The sequence below is a fragment of the Lithobates pipiens genome, unplaced genomic scaffold (genome assembly GCF_037356315.1).
Source record: "Lithobates pipiens isolate NorthernLeopardFrog02 unplaced genomic scaffold, aLitPip1_a1.2 Scaffold_13, whole genome shotgun sequence".
Classification (NCBI taxonomy): domain Eukaryota; kingdom Metazoa; phylum Chordata; class Amphibia; order Anura; family Ranidae; genus Lithobates; species Lithobates pipiens.
The window spans coordinates 385169780-385197563 of record NW_027507718.1 but is presented as its reverse complement, the minus strand read 5'-3'; the positions used below and the strand labels follow the sequence as shown (position 1 = coordinate 385197563).

The window sequence follows — 27784 nt, the reverse complement described above, 5'->3', positions numbered from 1 at the left end:
GGTGCATCCCCATTCACTGTTTCAGGGTGAATATCTCCTAGGAGATAATAATTTTACCTACAGATAAGCCATATTATAGGCTTACCTGTAGGTAAAAATAACAAAGCAGACTTTACTACCGCTTTTAACCACTTAGCGCCCAAGGTACGTCCTGGAACGTCCTTGACTTTCCGGGGGTATATCTGAATGATGCCTGAGGCTACAGACATCATTCAGATATCGGCATTTTCAGCCGGCGATTCCATAAGAATGATCATAGCGGCTGTTCCAAGCGAACGCATACATAAGTCCTGCCCACATATGAAAACAGTGTTCAAACCACACATGTGAGGTATCACCGCGAACATTAGAGCGAGAGCAATAATTCTACTCCTAGACCTCCTCTGTAACTCAAAACATGTAACCATTAAAATTTTTTAAAGCGTCGCCTATGGGGATTTTTAAATACCAAAGTTTGGCGCCATTCCACGAGCGTGTGCAATTTTGAAGGGTAACATGTTGGGTATCTATTTAGTCGGCGTATCTTCATCTTTCACATTTCGCAAAAAAATTGGGCTAACTTTACTGTTTTTTTTTTTTTTAAAAGCACAAAAACATTTTTTTCTGAAAAAAACGTGTTCGAAAAATTGATGTGCAAATACTGTGCGAGATAAAAAGTTGCAACAACCGCCATTGTATTCTCTAGGGTCTTTGCTAAAAAAAAACATATATAATGTTTGGGGGTTCTATGCAATTTTCTAGCAAATAAATTATAAATTTTACATGTAGGAGAGAAATGTCAGAATTGGCCTGGGTGCGAAGTGGTTAAGTACGTCTAAACAAAGTGCCCCAATTATTCTGAAAGTCACAGATGAAAAAACTGGGAAAAACACATGGTCAGAAATATTTTAAAGCCAAAAAAAGCACAGTGTGCCTTGCCTCATGTATCACAAAGGGTTACAAATGATAAATCAGGGAAACTGTGAGAGCTGCTAGGCCAAAGTGAGGCCCACCCCTCTCTGCTGAAGTCTGATGATAATGCATCTCTGACTCAGTGACTGGTAGCTGTGTGCTGGGGAAAGATCCAGCTACAGCCATGGCACCATGCAGAACTTTCTATCCCATCCTCCTTGCCCTCATCCTGGCATACCCCTCCATGGCTCGGCACAAACTTCTGGTCTTCCTGATTGATGGCTTTAGATTTGATTATATAAATGATAAAGAGCTGGATCTGCTCCCTGGCTTCAGGGAGTTTGTGAAAAGTGGTGTTAAAGTGGATTATATGACTCCAGATTTTCCCAGTCTCTCTTATCCCAACTACTACACACTAATGACAGGTAAGTGCCATGTCTATGTCATCTGCAGCCATCTATGCATGTCTTTGCTGCATACATGTATTGCTAGAACATTGGATAAAAGGCCATGTTAAAATTACCAATTAAAGCTGATGTCTAGGCATGTATATAAAACAGAAATTAATGCAGATCTGTAATCCATTAATACGTTTTTAAATGCAAGCTGTGTTGCCCCAACGGGCAAAAAAGTTATATAGACTGTTTTCTTAAAGCGGGAGTCCACCGGGACTCCGCGTTTTTTTTAAAAGCCAGCAGCTACAAATACTGCAGCTGCTGACTTTTAAAATAGTGACACTTACCTGTCCAGCGCGCCCGCGATGTCGGCACCTGAAGCCGATCGCTAGGTCGTCTGTCGGGTCCTGCCGCCGCCATCTTGGGTATGGGAATCAGGAAATGGAGCCTTTCGGCTTCATTTCCCGGTTCCCTACTGCGCATGCACAATAAGGACGCTCCCCGCTGCCTCTGGGATCTGTGTGTTTCCCAGCAGGCAGCGGGGCACTTGCGGGAAGGGGCGGGCACTTGCGGAAAGGGGCGTAAGTTACGCCCCTTTCCGCAGAGAGCTGTCCCGGAAGTGGGTGCAGTTACCTGGATTATCCAGGTAACTGCACCCCCCTCCCCCCTGAAAGGTGCCGATTGTGGCACCGGAGGGGGGGAGGGTTCCGATGAGCGGAAGGTCCAATTTAGGGTGGACCTCCGCTTTAAAGAGGGAGTTTTTTTTTTTTTTTTAAAGTCAGCAGCTATAAATACTGCAGCTGCTGACTTTTAATAAATGGGCACTTACCTTTCCTGGAGTCCAGCGATGTCGGCAGCCGAGGCTGAGCAATCTCTCGGCTGCTGCCGGCACCACTCTCAGTGAGGGAATCAGGAAGTGAAGCATGCGGCTTCACTTGCCGGTTCCCTACTGCGCATGTGTGAGCAATGGGAATGGTCCGTGCTGTCTCTGGGACCCGTGTGTGCCCCAGCAGACAATGCGCCGGGACAGGAAGAGGCATAGACTCCCATGGGAGTCTATGCCTGGAAGTGGGTGCAAATACCTGTCTTAGGCAGGTATCTGCACCCCCCCTCCCCCTTAAAGGTGCCAAATGTGACCCCGGAGGGTTCCGAAAAGAGGAGGTTACATTTTTGTGTGAACCTGCGCTTTAACCATTTTCTATGGATGTTTATATTTAGTTCACACGCTGCCATCTAGTGATCTTTGGTGGTAATGCACTTGTTTTCTTATGTTCTTTTCCCCTGATGTTATGACACACTTCCTTTTATATGTAATGCGCCAGCCTTCTTCCTGTGATTGTACTTCCTGTGTCATGGATGCAGCTACAAGCAACATGTAGCAGGACACGTACATTGTAAGCTACAGACAATTGTAGCGCCGGCTCCTGAACAGCGCGCGTTGTGTTTTTCAAATTTAAGGTTACACCTGAACTACAGTTTGGTTTAGGTACAATTGTCTAAATTTGGTCTTCAGCATCAGTCTGATTGGACTATGAGATGTTCAGCCTGGCCACAGGGGGCACTGCCTCTTCTGGCAGGCGTGGAACCGTGGTCTGGTTGGGTGCTTGAGTTACTCTCTCTCGGAGCCCACCCAGTGGGAGTGGCGCTCTTGCTGTGCTTTCTGGGAAAGGGTATTTAAGATGCAGATGTCACGTGGTTCAGGGTTCTGGTCCAGAAGGATGTACTGACTTCATGGTCTTGGTCCTCCTCCCGACCAGCCGCCAGGAAGGCTATGGCCTGGGGTGTGGATCCACCCGATCTTGTTGTTTTGGGGCTGGCTAGCCCGAGGCAAGGAAACTAAAGGAGGATTCTGAGGTGTTTGGGTGCCATCTCCGGTTTGGGAGAGACCCAGTGACTTCATGCATTCCAGGGGAGGACTCTGCAGAAGAAGACCACGTACGGGTTGGTTTCTTAGTAAGAGCCTGGAAGGGCTGGAGTACCCAAGAGAATCTGGTCTCGTGGCTATCGCCAAGCTGGCTGAAAGATCCAGGTATCACACGAGTGTTCTACAAGTTAGTTTTCCTACGTGTTCTACAACAACGTCTGTGGCAGAGACTTCTTCCCGAGTTGAGCACCTTGTTGACTGCTAGGCCTTGTGAGAGAGGGACTGTTCACCTTGAGTGAACATCCAGTTGCGAATGGCTATTCTCTGGATGCATCAAAGTAAGCAAGTTCTTCAACACTGACTTTGACACTTAAGCTGGCCATACACCATACAATTTTCTTATTCAATTTCCTTTAGATTTACCTCCAACTGTGTAGTACAAGGGCCTGCCTGATTGCACACAAACTGAAAGTATTCTATGGTTTTGGGAAATCTATAGAAGAAAATTGTATAATGTATGGCCAGCCTAAGAGTACCTGAACTTCCTTTCCAACCCTCTGATCCCATGTTAAGAGACTGTTCATTGTCTACGTTCTTGCAAATAAAATCCATTTAAATTGATCTGTTGTCAGTCTCTCAAGTTACTGGGCCATCTACCACAGGACATCCCTAGACGTGAAGTGAGGAGAAAGAAGGTAACGGTAAGCCCAAATCTAACCAGCAGCTACTTTGTGGGTTAGTGCTACACAATATCCTCTTTTGACCGCATAAATACCACAACCTTTTCATATGTTTGTATCCTGTCATCTGATGTTCCGAATAAAAGCAGCTGAATGGAAGGATAGATACGGCGCTACTCTTATTAAGAGGCAATTTGCAACCTCTAGATACTTGAGGGGTGTGTATACCACGGGTGCATATAAGTGAGAAAGTGGAAAAAAAAAGTGCAGAAAATAAGAAATGTAAATGATATCCTACTGTGTAAACTTCCCGATCGCTTATTTATAATGCATATTGTTACATAGCGTGCATTCAAGCAAAAATAAAATAAAGAATTTAAAAAACAAATAGAAAAGCGCTAACTTATCCTGTGTGAAATCCACAATCCTGTGCAAAATGCAATTCAAAGTAACATTTCTGTGCCAAACAATACAACATGTATGACTGGTATATAGTATTGCTGTGAAATTGGGCTCAGAAACAGGATTGCACAGGATTGTGGATTTCACACAGGAAAAGTTGGAGCTTTTCTATTTTTTTTTTTTTTTTTTAAGTGAATTTTTTGATAGAGACTGCAGCTCTTCGCATATTTTACATTTATTTTTCATTTGTACTATAAGCGCGGGAGTTAAATCTTTGTGAATGGAATCGGCATTTGGTGAGTTCAAGCTAACTGATGAGGATTGTCCTCAGTGATTATATCTTATACAGGCCAGGCATAGAGGTCTCACAAGGGATAAATCGCTTCATACCAATCGGAGTCGGGCTACAAGCAGTGTATGTACCTGAAATAGACCTGATATCAGCCTCTTGAACTTTCTGTACAGCAGAGCTGGAGTATTCGGGTTCATGCAGACAGGTGTATTATGCAAGTACAGTAAGGGGAAAAAAGTACTTGACCCCCTGCTGATTTTCAGCCTGACTGTCTCTGGTCCGCCCTTTTTTAAATTCACTGGATTTCAGTTCTTTGTCATGAAGGCTCAGTTTTTCATGTGGATGCCTGCAGTCGTTGAATGGGGCATAATGCAATCTTTATTAGCATGGTTTAAGTCAAGGGTGTAGGCTCCGTACACCTAGACAGGATTGGTGGTGGAGGCGGCATGTAGAGAAACTGATCCTCCTGCGGCTGCTGAAAGCCTCCTCTCTCCTCCCTCCCGGCATCCAGCGGCTTCAGGAGGAAAATGGAAGGAATCGGTTTCTCTACATGGCACCCCCACCACCCCTCCTATCCAGATCCTGCAGCCCCACATTGTACTCTTTGGCTCCCAGCTTCCCCCTTTCCCAGCCTTTTTCTAAATGAACAGAGTCTGTGTTCACTACTAGAGGTCGACCGATATGGGTTTTTCTCTGGCCGATGCCGATATTTAGAAATCATGGCGGCCGATAGCCGATATATGATGCCGATTTTTTTTTTGGGCCGATATGTTAGGCCGATTTTATTTTATTTATTTATTTTTAATCCCCCTTGATCTAACACACCTTTCCCACTGGGGCGTTTTTTAAGGCGCTTTTGGGCTAAAAATAGCGCCTGTAAAGTGCCTGCAAAATGGCTCCCCTGCAGTCTGCGTGAAAGACAGAGGCCTCCACCACTCCTGCCCATTGATATGAATGGGCACCACTGCCGAAGCGCATGCAATGCGATTTGGCAGCGGTGCTTCATGGGCGCATTTAACCTCTTCCTTGGCCGCTAGCTGGGTTATATGTGCCCCACTAGCAGCCAAATAGCACCTCTAAAATGATGGTAAAGAGACGTTAAAACTTGCATTTTACCATCAACGCCTGCCCGCTCCAGTGTGAAAGCAGCCTTCATAAGTGATACAGAAAATTTCTTACACTTAAACATTTATTAAACAAAACAAACCTCCAATCAGTTTACTTGTATGTATGATTTAGATTTAAAAAAAAAAAAAAACTATATATTAAATAAAAACATGTAGTCAAAACTTTTGGACAAAAAAAAAAAATGGGCTAACTTTACTGTTTTTATTTTATTTTTATTTTTTAAATGGTGTATTTTTTTTTCCAAAAAAAATGCATTTGAAAGACCTCTGTGCAAATGCCGTGTGACATAAAATATTGCAACAACCGCTATTTTATTCCCTAGGATCTCTGCTAAAAAAATATATATCATTTTTGGGGGGTCTAAGTGATTTTCTAGCAGAAAATACAGGATTTTTACTTGTAAGCAACAAGTGTCAGAAAAGATTTAGTCTTTAAATGGTTAAACTGAGAACTTCTACACACAGAGATGACTTCATTCATTCAAGTGTAAACATTGTATCATTTTGTTCTTTTCTTGGCAGCCTGCCCAGAGAGGAGGAAAGGTTGCTATGACGACTCAGTGAACTTGCACTGACTTCTATACAGAAGTCATTTCAAAGTCCAGCTGTAGTTCTAAATCGGCTTTTTATCAGCACAATCGGCCGATGCCGATTATTTAAAAAAACTGCAAATATCGGCCGATATATCGGTCGACCTCTATTCACTACCAATCGCTGACTCTATTTATAACTGAAGCATAGTTAACTATAGTTTACTATGCTTCAGTTTGTGAATGAACAGGAATCTCTGTACAGAGCTATTGCTGCCAATTAATTCTGTGCAGCCAATGCTGCAGAAATGGAGATCTCCTTTCTCTGGCTCATAGGTGAAACATCAGAGGTCTGCTTAGACCCCTGATATTTCACCAAAGCACCCAACAGGGCTCCTAAAAAATTGTAAAAGAATTAAATAGTAAAGAAAAGAAAATATAAAAAAACTGACACCTGTGGTAGAACTACCAGGGTTGCACTTGTAACCGGGCCCTGGTGTTTCACCACCAGGCTCAGAGGGAAGGACCCTGGGCTTGGAGGGGGACCCTCCATAGTTTCTTGCTCTTGGGTCCTGAAGGTTCTAGTTATGCCTCTGGTTTGAGTTCAGATTATTTAAAGGCTGAGCAACATAAAGGAACCTGGGGCCTAGATGTTCTTATTTTAGGAGTATTTGTAGAAGCTTGAACTTCAAGATGTTGTGGTTATACTATAGGGCTGGAGAAAAATCCTTTTTACTTCGGAAATGTATAGTAGATCAAAATAGAAAAGTTACATATTAACAGGAGGTCATACTACCCCTGGCACAGAGTGGGTATTCAGTTAAAAATATTTTAATGCAGGATTTAAAGTGGTTGTAAACCCTTACAACACACTTTGACCTACAGGTAAGCCTAGATTAAGGCTTACCTGTAGGTCCAAGAAATATCTCCTAAACCGTATATATTTGCCCGAAGACAGGCACCGCTGTCTACGGCGCATGCACCGTAGACAGCGACGCGCAGGCATACTGAGCGCGGCGATGTCTGCGACGGAGATGCCGCGCGTGTCGGCTCCCGTGCGCATGCGTGGGAGTGACGTCATCGCGGCTTCGCAGAATGACAGCGGCGGAGCAGCGAGACCCACCGAGAAGATGGATGCGCCGGACTACAGGGGACAGTGGTGACTTCGCTGGCTCCTGTGTCAGGTAAGTGACACATAATGAGCTACTATGCGATGCATAGTAGTCCATTATGCTTTGCCTTTGCAGGGAATGAAAGAGGAAGTAAACTCATCGGGGTTTACTTCCTCTTTAACTGAATCTTGACGCAGGTGAATGTATACCAAATTTTTAGATGATTATGGTCAATCTAAAAAAAAAGATGTGACTTTTTTATTGTCTGCAATGACTGTGCATTGTGATGTATATGTAAATAAATCCTTGACCCCCTAACTTACTGTAAACGAATCCTCACTCAGGTCTTCCCTTACCTCCTTAAGACTCCCTGTCTGTGTCATGTTTTCAGTCTTGCAGCTTGTTTTGCTGCAAGCAGCTGAAAATTAACTTCCCATAGACTAATGGTTTATACCGTAACCTCTACCAAGGTGCCCCCCTCTACACACAGCTTGGTGCAGAACAAAACATGGTAAGTTTTTTATAATTGGGGACGTTGCAGAAAGACCATATGGAATCCTGGGAACTAGTCCTTTGTTCTCAGCCTGTGGTTTTTGTTTTTTTGGGGTACAGATTACATCGTTTAGTTTCGAATAAAAAAGGAAATACCGGCGCTAAAATAATAATTTACTAATATATTGCACTATTGCGCTTTAATCAAGTGAGCCCCTTCTAAAAGAAGTGAGAAAAATTATAGATTGCGCCACCTACTAAAAAATCCTATAACTACTATTATTAGCTGTGCTCAGAATTGTTGCTAGGCGTATATCACATACACACCTTACCACCTGCTTAGTGTTATATAAATTCAGTGCTTCACAAATTTAACAAAAACAACAAAACTCATATAGAAACATAGACAAAAAAAGGTGAAACCCAAACCCCCTAGCTCAAGTCCCAATATCCAAAGAAAATATATATAGTGTACATCTCCCCACTTTCGATTCTGGTGAAAGTCCCTTCTTGCTTAAACAATTAACTCTTCCGGTTTTTACACGCATAGCTCTTCACAACAAATCACCCTTCGTGCCACCACCACCTTACGAAATGGCAACTCGCCAGAAATCAATGGAAGCTCGCTTTTGGTTCATTTAATGGATAACCACTCCTTTATACTCGCATTTTCTCCAATCAGCAATCCACTGGTTATATGAATTCATAAAAGACCTATGGAACCTACATAGCGTAAAACGTTCCAACTTTTATTGTAAAAAAATGTAAAAACCAATTACACACACATTTTCCTGTGTTATCTAGCTTATCCAGCCATGAGTAAAAGTGCGCTCTGGGCTCTGCGCTCTCACCTATTGCCGGAACCTGCGCTGCGAATGAATCCCTCAGCCTCTACATGTTTCGCAGTGTCTCGGCATCATCAGCTACCTCAGTTTCTCCTTCTCCCCCCCCCCCCTTTTTTTTTTTTTTTTTTTATAATGCTAACAAATGTAGAAATATAATTTTTTGTCTTAAATTATGCTAGTTCACATCTGTTAAGCACTGCTGTGTTGTCTATTTCTTAAAGCATTATTGTATAGTATGTTATAGAGCCTATTATTGACCATGGAAACACATGAAAATAATTGTTGATAGCGCACATAAATACACATGAGATTACTCATGGAAAGGTCTGAATCCATACTAAACTACAGTATTACTTGTTTAATTTTGAGTTATTGTATCATATTGACATAAAAGGGTTTGCTAATCTCTTTAGTAAGCTATATGTGGGAAACTTTTGTTAGTACAGCAGTAAGCTTTGTGCTATCATTGTATGTTAGTCTCTTACACATACCAAAAGCCTTTACAAGTAAGAGCAGTTAGACACACACAACAAGGCGTTTTTTATCTGCACAATATAGAAACCTCAGTTAACAAATATGTTAACATCTTGTTGCAGAATTGGCATGTTTCTTTTAGTAGTATTTAATTGCAGGACTTATTTCCAAACTATTCTAGAGAAAGCATGACTAATACATGCCAAATGATTGCTGAGGAGAATGAAAAATAGAGTGTTTTTATTTAAAAAATTTGTAGCTGTTCCAATACTGTTGTTGAGTTGTGTGTTTTTTCAGCCGCTGAATAGCAGGATGCAGGGAGGTACACACACTTATGTTGCCTGCCCCAGCAATGGGGTAGAAGAAAAAGTTTAGGAAGTCTAATGCCGTGTACACATGGTTGGAGAATCCGTCGGAATGCGTTTTATCGGACCGTGTCGTCAGATAATCCGACTGTGTGTGGTATGCATCGGATTGATTCCGTCCGCATCTCCGTTGGAAATATTTCCCGACCAACTGGGCCGGTCGGACATATTCCGATCATGTGTAGAGAATTTTGATCGGACCAAGTGCCACGCATGCTCAGATCAAATTCCTACATCAAAGCTATTGGCTACTAGCCTGAACGTAGTCCCATCGTAACGAAATTACGTCATCACGTTCTGTGTATGCAACAGTTTCGGACAAGATCCGACGGGCAAAATCCGACGGATTTGGTTGTGGAAATCTCCGACCGTGTGTACAGGGGCTTACAGATTTTTCAAATGTCAGAATAATCTATTTCTATGTATCATGTATTAGATTTAGCGCTGGCTTACTGTGTTCAGTGGAGCTGAATTTTTGTTTTCTAGGTAAATTCAGCTTCTCACTGTAACCAGTGTGACTGTAATTTGTGTTGGGTCAATTTGACTGTGCTCCTTGTAATCAGTGCAGTGTTAATTTGGTTGACTAAAACAATACTATTTTAGTCAACTAAAATATGTCTAAAACAATTGAGATGAAATTAAACTAATGAAACTAAAATACGACTAAAACCAAAAGCCATTTTAGTCAAGACTAAAATGAGACGAAAACTAAAATGCCATTTTATTCAAGACTATCACTACAACTAAATTGCAATTATTGAAATGTACTGGAGATTTAAGTAGACTAAAACGTAGGACATTTTAGTCGAGTAAAACAATTGCAGAAGACTAAAATAGGACTAAAACTAAAATGCCATTTTAGTCCTAAGACTAAAATTAACACTGAATCAGTGCAGCTGCCTGTGATTAGTGAGGTCTGCTCAGTGTTTCAGCTGCTGCTAGTTTTGACTGTTTCCTTGACTTTCCGGAGAACTGGAGAACTCTCTGGATCATAGGTGTGTAGCAATGCAAACAGAAGCTTGAATATTTATATAGCCATGGCCAAAATTCAGGGAGGATGGCCCTGAAGGCTGCTGGGAGCCTGTATAAATGTGACACTGTAAACTGCTGTGTTTCTGCCGGTAGCGGAAGGTCCAGCCTAGAAGGCGTGCTGCCCTCCAAGGCAACGCTGCCATGTGCTTGCTACTCATGAGGCCTCAAGTGGGTGACCTGAGGGCCTAGATGCTGAAGCTACAGAGAGCTGTCTGCTAAAGATCTAGCCTGATATCACTGGAGAAGGGTGTTGCTTGAAAGTTAGGAGTCGCCCAACTTTGCTGAACGTTCTACATGTAAAGGGAGCTATGGGAGACAGTTGACTTGAATCTACTGTTTCTTGAGCCTTCCACAAGCTTGCCTACTGTGAAGGTATGCACATGTTGGGTTGTACACATTCTTATACCCTCAACTACTTTTCCAAAATATGAGCTCTCCTGTTTATTGCTTCTTTAACTTTGCATTCGGTTTTGCAGTTTATATTTATTTAGCGATAGAGAAGTAAAAATTGTTAACTGAAAATTGAATTTTCTATTCTGATTCTATGAAATCAGGAACTTTTATTAGACTGTCAGGTAGCTGGAATGTATTGTGATTGCAGTAACTTACACCAGAGGTTCATATAAACAGCTACACTGCCATGGTCTCTAAATATATTAATGGAATGCAGAAGTGTAACCCTATGATAAATGCACATGTCAAAACTTGAGTTTTTTTTTTTTTTTACCATTTTAACTTATTTCAATATTAATGTAGGCTGTCTTCTAATCTGCCTTTATAAGAAAACATAAACGTAGGCCTCATGTGGATCATAATAAGTATTAATACAATATTGAGTGTTAACCAGAAAATTGTTGTCAAATACTTACCATCATTTTTCTTTCCTGGCAAGTTCCAAGGCAGCATATGAGTGGTTAGCCTTTGCTCTCTCTTTACCCCCATAGGACCAGATATCATAAATTTGACCCCCTCCCTGTGTATTGTAATTGACTATTCCTTGCCAGCGTATTGGAATGACTTCCTATTTGCTGCTCATTTAGTAATATTTATTTATGTGTGTGTGTGTGTTATATATAAATATACGCTTTGGTATATCTATTACTCCCTCCAATGCTCCACTATAGCCCCCAAGTCAGTACTTCTATCCAGGAAGCAGTCTACATATTGAATTATTTACCTTTTAATATATATATATATATATATATATATATATATATATATATATATATATATATATATATATATATATATATATATATATATATTACAGTTTAAAATACCAAAAATATCTTCTAAAAAAATAATGTATTTCTGCGGTTCTAAAAAGACTATTCATATTAACTGTATACTTTGGGGTATTGAGGTATTTTGCTTATCTTCAGGTCGGCACTGTGAAGTCCATCATATGACTGGAAACTACATGTGGGACCAGAAGACAAATCTTTCATTTGATATTGGTACTAATAAAGACAGCCTGCTGCCAATTTGGTGGGATGGATCAGAGCCATTTTGGGTTACTATGGAAAAGGCAAAAAGAAATGTATATATGTACTACTGGCCAGGTAAAGTAGCTCAAAGCTAACCATTCTATACTGTATATTAGAAGGATCAGATTTAAAATTTGATCAAGTTAACTGTTGTTGCAAATTGGCTTTAACTTGACTTGAGGTAAAATTCCATCTCCAGCTAATTGTTATTTATTTTTTTAAGTTGTAATTAGTCTTTTTATGGGTTAAAGCATGTAATGGGTTTATTGGCAAATCTTCTACTCCATTCCCTGCTGACGGGGGGATAAGGAATATGCTAAATATGGCACAAACTCTGCCCATACATTATAATCAACTTTAAAAAGTTTGTTCTATAAATGGTTATACTACTACACTGTAGAGGGCATAACTAGCATTTACAGGATCCTGCTGCAATAAATTAGGTTGGTCCAGTTAGAATTGGTGTAATCACCACAGTGAGCAAAATGCCACTAATTCACAGTGGCCATACTATCTAGCATAAAGTAATGGGGAAACCCTGCAATCCAGTAATGTTGTTTACAAGCCCTGTATGTCTCAACATTTTGGGTAAGACTGTCATTGAGGGCAATAATAGGGCTGTAGTTGGTGACCTCCTGCTGAAGCTGCTACTTGCAGCTACTTGAATTCCTGTTCTATAACCCACTAGCTTCTGTACTTCCAAACTCACTAAACTGGAACAAGTATGGAGATTAGGAAAAATTGAGAAAAGTCAGAAGTACTTACCATGGTATCGCCACCAAGCAAATATTAAACAAGAGCCTTCTCGCTGCTATGTGGTGTATAGGTATTAAAATATTCTCCGTAAAACGAAAGTGCAAATAATCGTGCAATGAAATCCACCTGCAGCAAAACCTATTAGTGTACATAACACAAACTAATAAATAAGTTAAAAAAATGATCTTGCGCAATGGTGTGTGATTTAATATTTGCACATTTATTATTGGTATTTGGTATTTTTATTATTTTAGGTTAGGTGCTTCACACACCATTTAGCAAGATCATTTTTTGACTTATCACCACCAAGCAACTGCCATTTTTCGCCATCAACATCAAAAACCCTAAGGCCCCTTTCACACTGGGGCGGTGCGGGCGTTGGCGGTAAAGCACCGCTATTTTTAGCGACGCTGTACCGTCATGTTAGCAGCGGTATTCCGCCCCCTGCTAGCGGCTGAAAAGGGTTAAAACCGCTCGCAAAGCGCCGCTGCAGTGGCACTTTGCCGGTGGTATAGCCACGCTGCCCCGTTGATTTCAATGGGTACGAGCAGTTTAGGAGCCGTGAATACACCGCTCCAAAGATGCGGCTAGCAGGACTTTTTTTACCGTCCTGCCAGCACGCCGCTTTTTTCAGGCGCTATTTTTAGCGATGTAGCTCCTGAAAAACGTCAGTGTGAAAGGGGCCTAAGACTGCTGCTGGGTGCAGTCATCTTAGGTGTGGTATCAGCAGGCGTTATGAAGTCCCTCCACTTTATAGTATTCCCCTTTGCTCTCTCCCTCCCCAGCTAATACATAAATGGTTATGGGGGGGGGGCAGGCGGAGAGGCTGGGCTAACGCAGACAGTGAATTAAGAGAAGGGGAAGAGAAGGAAAATGCTCCAAATAAAGATTTAAAATGCTTGCTTTTTCTTTGCTTTTGATGACAGCTGGTGGCAAAGTTGATTGAGTAGCTTTACCATCTATTGTGCAGTTACAGTACCTTGAAAACATTCATACTCCTTGAAATTTTGACATCTTACCAAAACGTAAATTTTATTTTTTGAGATTTTATGTGATAGGCCAAAACAAAGTGGCACATAATTGTGAAGTGGAAGGAAAACGATAAATGGTTTTCCAGATTTTTTTACAAATGGGTGAATATACGAGTGAAGAAATGGCACGGAGGTCTGTTTTTTACAGCTAGGGAATGTAAACTTATGAGCACAACTGTAATTGGAAGGATTGGATTGGATATCCTTCATTGGACAGCAGTATATAACCATGGAGGTGCTGTATCAGGTCATGTGACCCCTGATGATGTCAGATGTGCTGATGAAACGCGTTTGCTGTGGTCGCGCATAATATGTCACTTCCTCCCACAGTGGAAAGGAGGTGGAGCACAAACGGTGCCCTCGCGTCCATCTGTTAGTTTATGCATTTTTATCCTTGTGGATTGTTTTAGTGCTAATTTTAAAATAAACTTTGATATACTTCATCATAGGAGATTGTTTCTTGCTTTTATTTTGGAACCTGATGCCTGGGGTTTGTTTGACCTTCCCCTAAAAGGACCGTTCGTAGGCACCATTGGGTTTGTTGAGATGAATCGTTAGAACATCCCATTCCAACGCTGTATATGATCTCTGTAATTGGGATCATATTCATCTGGTGAGTAGGCTGAGTGATTGGTGTTGGTGGAGGAACTTTACTGTCACCCTTTTATTGGATAAATGAAATCGCTGCTTCACTGGAATATGTTAGATGAATTTCTTTGGACTTATACCATTTATTCACAATTGTTGGACACTAATGTATTGTGGTTCACATTTGAGCCAATGATTCACTTTTATTGCAGTTATTTATATGCTTACAATGTTATTCCTCTAAACACTTAAGTCAATGATTTATTTAATCAAATTTATTGTTGGTTTATATGTTTGCAATGATTTAAACACTGGAGAATCCTAGTGGTTATACACTCAATTGCACTATTGCACTGTCTGCACTTTAAGTAAATAGACATAGGGAGCGCGGTTCAGCACAACACCTACCTTTTTCAACAGGTTTGCTGTGTCCCCCACAAGGCTTCTCGCAAACTGCAAGCAGGCTTTCTTATGGCTTTCTTTCAACAATGGCTTTCTTCTTGACACTTCCATAAAGGCCAGATTTGTGGTGTGCAGGACTAATAGTTGACCTGTGGACAGATTCTCCCACCTAAGCTATGGATCTCAGCAGCTACTCCACAGTCACCATGGGCCTCTTGGCTGCTTCTCTGATGCTCTCCTTGCTCGGCCTGTCAGTTTAGGTGGAGGGCCATGTCTTGGTAGGTTTGCAGTTGTGCCATACTCTACTTTCCATTTTCGGATGATGGATCGAACAATGCTCCATGAGCTGTTCAAAGCTTGGGATATTTTTTTTAGAACCTAACCCTGCTTTAAACTTCTTCCCAACTTTATCCCTGACCTGTCTGGTGTGTTCCTTGGCCTTCATGATGCTGTTTGTTCGCTTTAGGTTCTCTGAATAGAAATGCACGCCTCATTTTTCACTTATTTGTACAGAATTTTGAAAACCGTTATCATCATTTTTCTTCCACTTCACAATTATATGTCACTTTGTGTTGGTCTATCGCATAAAATCCCAATAAAATACATTTTACGTTTTTGGTTGTAATATGACAAAATTTCAATGGATATGAATACTTTTTCTCCAGTCATCTTCCAGGACGGCACACCTGAGAGATGACTGGTCCACCTGACAGGAAACACAATCAACAACAAATTTAAAAGTCCCCACCCCTCCCTCAGACCCTCAGTTCTTGATTGTGTTTCCCACAGGATGGCAGCGAAACCAAGTTTCTTTTTAACTTTTTCTTTATGGGGTCTGGGACCCCGTGTTTTTCTCGTGAGGTTTTTCTTCTTGGGACTTAAACAGACAGGGTCTGTGGTGCTCCCTTGTATACCCCCAGGGAAAACTTGAGGGGTAATCCTCACTCAAGGTCTCCTTAGGGAGCCTTGTAAGAGCCTCGTGGGACAGGGGAGTTGTCCCAGTAGTGCTATTCCCCTGTTGTCTTGTTTTTTCTTACCTTCACATTTTCGTTGGTGGAGTGGGTGAGCTGCTGCTTTTCCGTAGTGCGGAACGCGAGTGGCGTGCGTTCCAACGCCACAGCGCATGTCCGGAAGTCCAAGGGCGTCACTTCCGGGTATCGAGTTCCGGAAGTGGGACGGCTGGACGCACCGGCGTGCGTTTCAGCCTCAGAGCGCATGACCGGAAGAGGCCGTACGTCATTTCCAGGACGACGGACCTCCTTTAAAAATGGCGCCGATCGGCGCGTTTTTTAAACAGAACGGGTGTGATGTGATGCACCCAGTCTCCTCGCCTGACAAAACGCTTTTCCGGAGGCAGCACTCGGACAAAGACAACAAGGGGACGCTCGAGACTATACCTGATCCAGCGATCCTGCAGGGCAGCAAATCGCTATGGAAGAGGAAGGTCCGCCTGAGCAGACAACCGTTGAGGTCGCCACTGGGGGTGAGTGATCCAACTTTATTTAGGGGCAGGGTACTCTAGGGAAGAGCTCCTGTGCCCCTTTTAGGACATGTGTAGCTAAATTGTCTATTTTTTGTGTTTTTGACTATTCCCAGGGACCGAAAGCTCTGCCCAGGGGTCAGCTGCTAGGTCTAAGGGAAAGGCTACTTCAAAGTCCAGGCGTTGTGGTTACTGTAACTCTAAGTTAGCACAAGACCACACCAAACCTTTCTGCGATCGATGTATCATCAAACTCGCAGGCAAGGAGACCGCTCAGGTCGTGAAAGAATGTAGGGCCTTACAAGCAGAAATGTTGGCTACCCTTCAATCTTTTCAGTCCACCCTAGTGAAGGGTTTGGAGGAAGTACCATCAGAGAGAGAGACTCCTCAGTTACAGGAAAACTTTTCCACCTCTTATGCGGAAAGTTCCCAGGGCCAAGTCTCCCTAGTATCTGAGGTGGAGGAAGGCCAGGTCCCAGACTGTAGTTCTGGAGAGGATGATTCAGACCAAGATAGCCAGGGGGAGGCTAAGCTTGGGGGATTTTTGTTCTCGAGTGAGGACATGGAAGGTTTATTAAAAGCCATTTACACCTCAGAAGATATTCAGGTTCCCTCTGCTCAAGTCTCAGCACAGGATAGAGTATATAGAGGTTTAGGAAGGTTACAGACCAGAACCTTTCCCATTCACCAGTCTCTGAAGGAGATAATCCTCAGAGAATGGAAGGAACCTGAACGCAAGCTTCTCAAACTGAAAGCTTGGAAAAGGAGGTGTCCCTTTAAAGATGAGGAGGAGGAGAAATTTTTTAAAGCTCATCGCTTGGATGCAGCCTTAGCGCAGGTATCTAAGAGGTCCGATTTATCCTTTGAAGATTCTGGAAATATCCAGGATCAGATGGATAGAAAGTCGGAAACTTTGCTCAAAAGAGCCTGGGAGGCGAATGCGGCAGCAATGGCGCCTGCCCTAGCTTCCGCCTGTGTAGCCAGGAATGCTGACACCTGGCTTGGCAAATTAATGGATCACGTTTCCCACAGTAGGGAGACTAAAGAGATCGTAGACTCGCTGGAGGTAATCAGTCGAGCAGTAGCTTATGTGGCAGATGCAGCAGTGGAGACTGTTAGGACCACAGCTAAAGCAGCAGCACTTTTGAACTCTGCCAGGAGGGCACTATGGGTCAAGACCTGGGATGGAGATTTTACTTCCAAGTCTCGCCTATGCGGCATCCCCTTTGAAGGTTCCTTGCTGTTTGGTGCAGGCCTTGATCAGGTTTTGTCCCGATCTACGGAGAAGGGCAAGAAATTTCCTGTAAGGCCCAAGAAGGAAAGGGGTAAGAAATTTTTTCGAGGCCCCTATTCAAAGACCCATCATAAGGGGAAAGCTGAACAAAGGAGGAAATGGAACTTTGGAAAAGGAAAAGAAAAAAAGTGCAATTCTTTTCTCCAGCTCTGGAGCCTCTCAGAAAGAAGGCAAATGACGCCACCGTAAAGGTAGGCGCAAGACTCAGCGATTTCCTTCCCCAGTGGGAAAGGATTACGCAGAGTCCATACATTTTAAACCTTTTAGAAGTGGGGTACAGACTGGAATTTCAGACTCATCCCCCACAGGAATTTCTGGTTACTTTTCCTCCCAGGGACCCAACCAAGGCAGAAGGGTTACTGAAAAATCTAAAGGAGCTAGCAGAGCAAGGGGTTATTACTCCAGTACCAAACAATCAGCTTACCCAGGGTTTTTACTCACACGTATTTGTGGTTCCAAAACCCTCAGGAAAATTTCGGTTGATAATAAATTTGAAGAGACTCAACTGTTACCTGCTTCACAAAAAGTTCAGGATGGAGAGTATTTACTCAGTAAGAAAACATCTGCAGAGAGGAGTCTTTATGGTCACCCTGGACCTAAAAGACGCTTATCTACACGTACCCATTGCTCCCGAACACCAGAAGTACCTACGCTTCACAGTTTGCATACAGCAGAGGATACAACACTGGCAGTTCAGGGCTCTTCCCTTTGGGCTGGCGGCAAGTCCAAGGATATTCACGAAGGTGTTAGCCGAAGTAGTAGCATACCTACACCTGCAGGGGATAGGGTTAATACCCTATCTGGACGACTTGCTGATCTACAGTGTGGATCAGAGGCAAGCAGTAATAGACAGAGACATCGTGTTAGAAACTCTGGAGACCTTGGGCTGGATGGTCAGTCGGGAGAAGTCCTCACTGACTCCATCTCAGTCCAAACTATACCTAGGCTACCTGTTAGACTCGCAGGCACAGAAGGTATTCTTACCAACAGAAAAGGTAACGAAGGTCCAGAATGCGGTTGTCACCCTTCTCGAAAGAGGAGAAGCCTCTCTGAGGTATATAATGAGGTTGCTGGGTCTCATGACGGCCTGCATTCCGGCAGTAACCTGGGCACAACTCCATTCTCGGGAGCTTCAGTCTTTTCTACTTGCCTCATGGGGAGGAAAAAGAGAAACATTAGAGAACAGAGTACCCATCACAGAGGAGGTATCTCGTTCTCTGCGGTGGTGTCTCGACCCACAGAATTTGTTGAATGGTCGCCCCTGGTCTCAGGTAAACCCTTTGGTCTTAACCACGGACGCCAGCGCTTGGGGTTGGGGGGCTCATCTGGGAGACCGATATACCCAGGGGTCCTGGAACCACAGCCAAGCCAGGGAGTCTTCCAATTTCAGGGAGCTTCTGGCAGTAGGCAAAGCCCTAGACTATTTCCGAGAGGAACTGCAGGACAGGGAGGTTCAGGTTCTCTCGGACAACCTGGTCACGGTGGCATACCTAAACCACCAAGGAGGGACAAGGTCGGACAAACTAAGACGGTTAGCACAACAGATCCTTGTGAAAGCAGAAAAGAGGGTCCTTTCACTGTCAGCGATTCATATAAGGGCTCACTCAATCTGCAAGCAGATTTTCTAAGCAGACAGCCCATCCTTCAAGGGGAATGGGGATTGAGCAAAGAAATCTTCTTCCTGGTGTGCAGACATTTTGGCAAGCCAGAAATAGATTTGTTCGCTTCCCGAGAGAATGCGAAGGTTCTCAGGTTTTTCTCCCTTTACAAGGATCAAGAAGCAGAAGGGATAGACGCTCTTGTACAAGTGTGGGATTTCAGGCTGGCTTATGCCTTTCCCCCATTGGTGCTCCTTCCCAGAGTCCTACAAAAATTAACCTACTCAAGGTCAGACCTGATACTGATAGCACCCTGGTGGCCCAAGAGAGTTTGGTTTCCCACCATTCAGAGTCCCGCGATAGCTCCCCCACTGCGTCTGCCGGTGCAACGAGACCTACTCAGTCAGGGTCCAATCTTTCACCCCGACCCGGGTCGTCTCTCTCTGACAGCGTGGCTATTGAAAGGGAAATACTCCGAGACGGGGGCTGTTCGGAAAAAGTGATAGATACTCTTCTCCTCAGTAGGAAAGGCGTCACCAGAAAAATTTATGCAAAGGTCTGGAAAGTCTTCTCCCACTGGCTACAGTCTAAGGAGGGGGCTCTCCAGATGATACCCACCATCCTAGACTTTCTTCAGGAGGGGGTGGACCAGGGTTTGGCAGTTAGCACCCTAAAGGTCCAGGTGGCAGCCCTGTCTGTGTTTTTTGATAGGAAGCTAGGACAGGAGCCGCTAATAAAAAGATTTTTGTCGGCCAGGGAAAGGGTAGTTCCAGTTAGGTCGGTCAGTTGTCCTCCATGGGATCTGTACCTGGTATTAGATGCCCTAACAAGGGGGCCTTTTGAGCCGGTGGCTCAAATTTCGGTTAAACTTTTATCATTTAAGTTGGCCTTCCTCCTGGCTATCACTACGGCCAGGAGGGTGAGTGATATACAGGCTCTGTCGATTAAAGAGCCGTTTTTGCGCATCCTAGAGGATAGGGTAATCCTCACTCAGGATCCTCTTTATTTGCCAAAGGTAGCTTCATTATTTCACAGAACACAGGAGATTATTCTCCCGTCCTTTTGCCAGAATCCTAAGAATAAGGAAGAGGAAAGATTTCATTTCTTAGATGTCAGGCGTTGTCTCCTAGTCTATTTAGAAAGGGTGAGAGACTTTAGGAGATCCAGTCATTTATTGGTCACTTTCTCAGGGAAGAAAAAGGGTCTACAAGCATCTAAGTCTACGATAGCTAGATGGGTTAGACAAACCATATCCATCGCTTATAGACAGGCAGGTAAACCAGTACCAACCCGCCTTAAGGCGCATTCAGCCAGATCCCTAGCGACCTCCTGGGCAGAAAGGGCAGGCGCCTCAATCGACCAGATCTGCAAAGCAGCAACATGGACGAGCCATAGAACCTTTCTGAGGCACTACAGAGTGGAGCTGTTGTCCCCTCAGGATTTGGCATTTGGCAGGAAGGTCCTACAAGCGGTTGTCCCGCCCTAAAGGTAGGCCTGAACTTCTTGCTTATCCTCTCAGGTGTGCCGTCCTGGAAGATGACTGGAGAAAATGACCAGTTACACTTACCGGTAACGTCTTTTCTAGGAAATCTTCCAGGACGGCAGGCCTACTCCCTACCCTTGTTTTATTGGTGTGGTATATTAATTCCTCACAGAATGTTCCCTCTGACACTGGTGTGGGATTTTCTTTACCATAACTGAGGGTCTGAGGGAGGGGTGGGGACTTTTAAATTTGTTGTTGATTGTGTTTCCTGTCAGGTGGACCAGTCATCTCTCAGGTGTGCCGTCCTGGAAGATTTCCTAGAAAAGACGTTACCGGTAAGTGTAACTGGTCATTTTCAATGCACTAAAAGCTTATAATAAAAACAAAGGCAGGCTGGAAATTTACATTCCTGTATCTTCATTTTTATTAACCAGTTACATCAATATGTTTTTTTTATTTTATTTAGGTTGTGAGGTTGAAATTCTTGGCATTAGACCCAAATATTGCCGCGAATATTACAATTTTCCATCTGATGCTAATTTTACTAGAGCTGTGAATGATGCTCTTCAGTCTCTGAGGTAACTACTGTATATCTCTCTAAGTATTCTGTAAAGTGCTTTTAAAGGTTTTAAATTTTCACAAATATACTGTATATTTTTAGGTGGGGTGCAGCTTGGTGCTTTGTCAATAGTTCACACAGACGGTTTCAATAAAGAACTTGTATTAAAGAATGCAGTAACAGTTCACAACAGAACTCGGGGAGGGTGGTGTATCCACCAGCTGGGTACATTCACAGGTTGCAGAAATGAGGATAAGACCATGCTCTGCCTGACTGACAGTGTCTGTAAAGAGAGCAAAATGTGGGAAAGTTATGGTGCAGCGCTAGTGACAATTTAAATGGGTAGTCTAAATTGCATAGATGACCTAATACACATCTAAAATATGGCACAGTGGTGTAGTGGATATCACTTTCACCTAGCAGTAAGAAGGGTCGCTGGTCCAGGCAACATAACCTGCCTGGAGTTTGCATGTTCTCCCTGTGCTTGCGTGGGTTTCCTCCAGGTACTCCGGTTTCCTCCCACACTCCAAAGACATGCTGGTAGGTTAATTGGATCTTGTCTAAATTGTCCCTAGTATGTATGTATGTATGTGAGTTAGGGACTTTAGATTGTAAGCTCCTTGAGGGTAGGGACTGATGTGAATGTACAATGTATATGTAAAGCGCTGCGTAAATTGACGGCGCTATATAAGTACCTGAAATAAATATCAAAATTTGGAATAATTGTGAAGATATCAAACTGATTTTTTTTTTTTTTTTTTTAACCAATTCTACCAACTCCTATATCCATCTGGGCCTAAGGCCCCATGCACACGAGACGCTGGTGCAAACTCTGCTGAACACACGTTTTTAAAAGCTGAAACTGGCGTTTAGAAACGTCTGTTTTGCTACGATTTAGTGGCATCTTACCACGTTTGTGTCTAGAAGCGTTTAGTTAAGATAACATCATAGACCCTCCCCAAGCTGGCAAAAACAGTATTAACTATTTCAGCCATTTTGTGAGGCCAGAGTGAGTAGCAGCAGTGTACTTGTATTTAGCGTGTCACGTCACCTGCCACAAGTTGTGGATTGTCCACTTGCCAGGTCACCTGCCACAAGTTGTGGATTGTCCACTTGCCAGGTCACCTGCCACAAGTTGTGGATTGTCCACTTGCCAGGTCACCTGCCACAAGTTGTGGATTGTCCACTTGCCAGGTCACCTGCCACAAGTTGTGGATTGTCCACTTGCCAGGTCACCTGCCAAGTCACTTGCCACAAGTTGTGGATTGTCCACGTGCCACAAGTTGTGGATTGTCCCCTTGCCACTTCACCTGCCACGTCACTTGCCACAAGTTGTGGATTGTCCACTTGCAATTCCAATTGATTAAAATATTTAATGGTTTTTCATCATTTGCCATCATTTTTGAGATTTTTAAAGTCAAAAAAATAGGTCACCTTTTAAAAAAGCTTATAAACGAAAATGCGGAAAAACGCGGTAACGGCGTTTTGCCACATTTCGCGTCTGAAACGTGGAAAACTTGCATCTGAACCCTTTTTTGCTTCCGGGAAAAACTAGGTTAAACGCAACTGCATAAAAACGGCAAAAAACGACTGTGTACATGGACGCATAGGATAAGATTGAAAGAGTTCAGGGGCAGTTGAAAAAAGTGTCCAACTGCCTCTGAGCACGCGTTTAACCACTTGCTTACTGGGCACTTAAACATCCTTACTGCCCAGACCAATTTTCAGCTTTCGGTGCTCTCACACTTTGAATGACAATTACTCAGTCATGCAACACTGTACCCAAATGATTTTTTTTTGTCCTTTTTTCCCACAAATAGAGCTTACTTTTGGTGGTATTTGCTCACCTCTGGGGGTTTTTATTTTTTGCACTATAAATAACAAAAGACCGAAAATTTTGAAAAAAAAAAACATATTTCTTTGTTTCTGTGAGACAATTATGCAAATTATTAATTTTTCTTCATAAATTTTGGCCACAATTTATACTGCTACATATCTTTGGTAAAAATAACCCAAATTTGTGGATATTATTTGGTCTTTGTGAAAGTTAGAGAGTCTACAGGCTGTGGTTGCGAATTTGATCACATCTGATGTACTGGTGGTCTATCTCACTTCTTGCGACCCGAACAAGTCAAAGTACAAATACCCCCCAAATGACCCCTTTTTGCAAAGTAGACATTCCAAGGTATTTAGTAAGAGGCATGGTCAGCTTTTTGATGTCATTTTTTCCCCACAATTCTTTGCAAAATTAAGATTTTTTTTTTATTTATTATTATTTATTTCCACAAAATTGTCATTGTAATAGGTTGTTTCTCTTACATGGCATGTGTATACCACAAATGACACCCAAAAAAAAATTCTGCTACTCCTCCTGAGTATTACAATACCACATGTGTGGGACTTTTTCACAGCCTGGCCACTTAGGGAGACCCAACATGCAGGGAGGGCCATCACGTGTTCTAGGAGCATAAATTACACATCTAACTTGTTGACTATCTATTACACTTTTGAAGGCCCTGGAGCACCAGGACAATGAAACGTGACACTGATGACAGATGGCACTGACATGTGGCACTGATGACAGATGGCACTAATACGTGGCACCGATGACGCGTGACACTGATGACAGATGGCACTGACATGTGGCACTGATGACAGATGGCACTAATACGTGGCACCGATGACGCGTGACACTGATGACAGATGGCACTGATAAGTGGCATTGATGGCATGTGACACTGACAACAGATGGCATGTGGCACTGATGACAGATGGCACTGATGACAGATGGCATTCATGGTCCACCACTTGAATTGTGCTGGGTTATCAAGGCCCGGGGGGAAAAGTGGGCAACGAAGGAGCCGCATCAATGGAAGATGGGGAGAAACCAGCCCTGCAGAGTACTTCACTGAGTCCCAAACTCGTAACGTGTGATTTAATACAAGGCCCCGTAATCGTAGGGCGGTGTATAGGTGGGAGCCATGGTAATGAAGAGATTGGGACGGGGTCAACTTCAAGCAGATCAATGGTAGCCCATAGTGGGAGCTGATACGTCTCGTGGAGGTGGGAGAGCGGAGCAATGGTAACTGATACGTAGTAGTCTCTTATATTTGGGACCAAGAGGCCCCCATTACTTTTGGCGAACATGATTTGTTTATTAATGCGGGGGCAAGACAATCCCCAGATGAATTGCAGGATCCTACGCTGATGGGTATTGAGGACATGTGAAGGAACTGAGATAGGAAGAACCCGAAAATAGTATAGTAGCTTCGGGAGATACGCCATTCTGATGGCTGTTATTCTCCCGAACCATGAAAGAGGTAAGGAGGACCAAGCAGACAACATATCCGATAATCTTTTGAACAATGGTGGATAATTCGCCTGATATAAAGCCTGATACATAGAAGTGAGACGGATTCCCAAATAAGGCAAGGAGGAGACCCACTGGTAAGGAAAGGCCGACTGCAAGTCCCCCAGCAACTCCATAGAGAGGTTAGTCGACAGTGCCTTCGACTTTGAGTTAATCTGGAGTCCTGAGAGAGATGCAAAGGTCTGTAACAGTGTGTGTAGGTTTGGTATGGAAGTTCTAGGAGAGGTGACCGAAAGAAGAATCTCATCTGCAAATAAGAAAATCTTATGGGGACAACCTGCTATTTCAATGTCCCTGATAGCCGGATGAGCGCTTATTGCTTCCGCCAGGGGTTCCAATGCCAACACAAAAAGAAGGGGTGACAGCGGACACCCCTGGCGGGTTCCCCTGCGGATATCAAAAATGGGGGATTCAAATCCGTAATATTTAATTTTTGCTTGGGGGGGGAATCATATAGGGCTGACATCCAAGTCATGAAAGAGGTCCCGAATCCATAGTGCCGTAGAACAGACATGAGGTAGGGACAAGATAAGGAGTCAAAGGCCTTATTTATATCGAGGGATAGAAGCATGGATTCAAGAGAGCGAGCGTGGGCTATATGTTGGAGTTGTACTATACGTCGAATTGCATCGCCCGCCTGTCTTTGTGGCACAAAGCCAACCTGGTCTTTTTTTTAATCAAATGAGGGAGAAAAGAGTTCAGACGAGTCGCCAAAATTTTTGTCAGGAGTTTCATATCTACATTGATGAACGAGATAGGCCTGAAATTGGCCCAAGATGAGTGGTCACGGTCCGGCTTGGGAATCATCACCACATTTGCTGTCAGAAGATCTGGGATGAGGGGATAGCCGTTTTTTACCGAATTGTACATTGCTACCAGGTGGGGAGCTACTACTGATGCCAACTTCCTATAATAAAGCACGGTGTACCTGTCAGGCCCAGGACGCTTTCCCACCTTAAGTTCTTTTATTGCTTGTAAAACTTCTGAGAGCTGAATATCCCTATCCATGAGGGTAACGTGCACCCCCGTTAAGGATGGGAGCGAAAGGCTCTCAAGGAAGTCCGCCGTACTCTGAGCAGCATTCCCCTCCGGCGCCGTGTACAGCTTCGCAAGGCGAAACCCAAATTCCTCCAGGACATGTTTCGGGTTCCCTGATAGAACATTGTTTCGATCTCGTAGGGTGATTGGGTTTAATTTAGGGGCAAAGGTTCGGCATCTGTTGGCTAACATACGATTTGGCTTATTTGCTCTCATATACCATCTCTGACGGGACCAGCGTAGAACACGCTCAGCACCCTCAGTGAGGCACAGATCGAGCTCCGATCTGGCTAGTTCCAGCAACTTACGATTGCCCGGGGTGGGAGGTTGCTTAAACGACTCAGATAGTGACACCAATCGGGACTCATGCTCTTTCTGTTTTGTCTCCCTAGCTCTTTTACAGGCCGAAGCCAGGCCAATTATCCGACCTCGTAGCACCGCTTCATAGGCCCCCCAGAGGACCACCGGAGACTTCACCGAGCCCAAATTGTCACGAAAGTAGTCCTACGAAGCCCTAATAATTTCTTCTGTCACCCCTGCATGGGAAAGGAGCGAATCATTCATCACTCAGGGAGAAAATCTGGGTCTATCTAGGATAGAGTGGCAGACGACTAGCACTGAATCGTGATCCGATCATGGGACAGCCAAGATTGAGGCCGAAACCACTAACGGAAGGTCATGTCTGAGCATAAACATATGGTCTATCCTTGAGTGGACCTGATGGGGGGGTGAGAGTAATGGGTGTAGTCCCTGCCCTGAGGATGACACTCCCCCCCCCCCCCCCCACAAGTCAACTAGGTCATGTGTTCGCAAAGAGGACGTAAACTTTTTAGCCCCTAGTTTGGGGTTTAATATGAGATTAGTCACCCGCAAGAAGGAGGGTGCCCTTGCAGTGGGACATAAGCAGGGCACAGACATGGGTCAAGAAGGGCCCTGGGTTCACATTCAGGGCATAGTACGTCCGTATGGTAACCTCTGTGTCATAAATGGTGCCTTGGAGCAGTAGGTACCTTCCATCAGGGTCTGCGATCTGTTTAGCGCAACTAAATGGAACTGATTTGCGAAAAGCCACGAGAACCCCCCTTTGCTTAGTTGAAGCATTTGCCAAAAATACCTGAGGAAACTGAGCATCAAAGTACCTAGGATGGGAGGTCTCAGAAAAATGCATTTCCTGTAAACAAGCAATGTCAACTTGCGCAGATATTTAAAAACCTTCACCCTCTTATGGGGGGAATTCATGCCCTGCACATTCAGGGACAACCAGTTAATTGTCATTGGGATATCAATGGGTGACCGTTAACCTGGAACCAGAGTGCACACCCCGCGAACCCAAAGGAGAAAGGAAGGGGTAGAAGCAGTGAAGAGGGGGAAGGAAAAGAGAAGTAAAGTGTCATGTCAGAAAAGGTAGTAGAATCATGCAATGCTGTGAACAAATAACTTTTTGACAGTAAGATTGCTATGAGTCGTGGGTTTAACATCCCACTACTTGGTCGGGTGTTGACTCGAACGTTAGTCCGGGTCAACTACCACATCATGAGGGTGCAGTGGTCCATCGGAAACCACTCGGCATAACATAAACAGTAATCGTATTATAGAATATTAGAAGAACATGTCAACAATGGCATATAGGTGTAAACCTCAAACAAGTGAACAAAAAAACTTTTTTTTTTTCTTTTTTCCCTCCTCCCTTTTTAAAAACAGATTAGTGTATGTGGTGAACCTCAGCTCAGGAATAAACAACATGAACCCAGTGTCATCTGAGTTGAACCTAAAAAAGGGTGTACCTGTTTACCGCGGGGCGGGCGCAAGGCCTCACCCCATCAGGGCAATAGCGATCAGGGGCCAAGTCCATACTGTATGTACACACACAAAAAAAAAACCCATGTTCCATAGTCCTCAGATGGCCATGGTAAAAGGCCCCCAGGACTACGAGTGCCTGGCATCATGTGTCATGATTTACGGCTGGAACGGCCTCCAAGGGACAAAACAAAAAAAAAAGATAAAAGGCAAAGAGGGGGAAGGGGGGATGGTCTGCCCAATACCTCCAGTATGCAGAGATCTGGACAATAGGGGGCGAGGAAAAAATTCAAAAGCGAGGAAATTTAAAACAATTAGAACTCAATATATAAAAAAATAGTCAATATTGGGAGAATCGGAAGAAAAAATGAATAAAACAGCAAAAAAAAGTGGGGAATTG

At 43.6% G+C, this 27784-nt stretch overlaps 1 protein-coding gene across 2 annotated transcripts in view; it reads left to right on the top strand.

Moving 5' to 3' along the window:
* Nucleotides 1-1016: 1016 nt before the first annotated feature.
* ENPP6 (ectonucleotide pyrophosphatase/phosphodiesterase 6) overlaps nucleotides 1017-27784 on the top strand; it is a 62778-nt gene continuing 36010 nt past the window's right edge. Inside the window, exons 1-3 of one of the 2 annotated variants that reach the window (XM_077477291.1) lie at nucleotides 1018-1316; nucleotides 11884-12063; nucleotides 21087-21198. In XM_077477291.1, coding sequence (XP_077333417.1) covers nucleotides 1076-1316; nucleotides 11884-12063; nucleotides 21087-21198 — 533 coding nt within the window. In that variant the 5' untranslated portion in view covers nucleotides 1018-1075. Of the gene's footprint in view, nucleotides 1317-11883; nucleotides 12064-21086; nucleotides 21199-27784 lie in introns of both variants that reach the window. The other variant, XM_077477292.1, reaches the window with a different exon arrangement.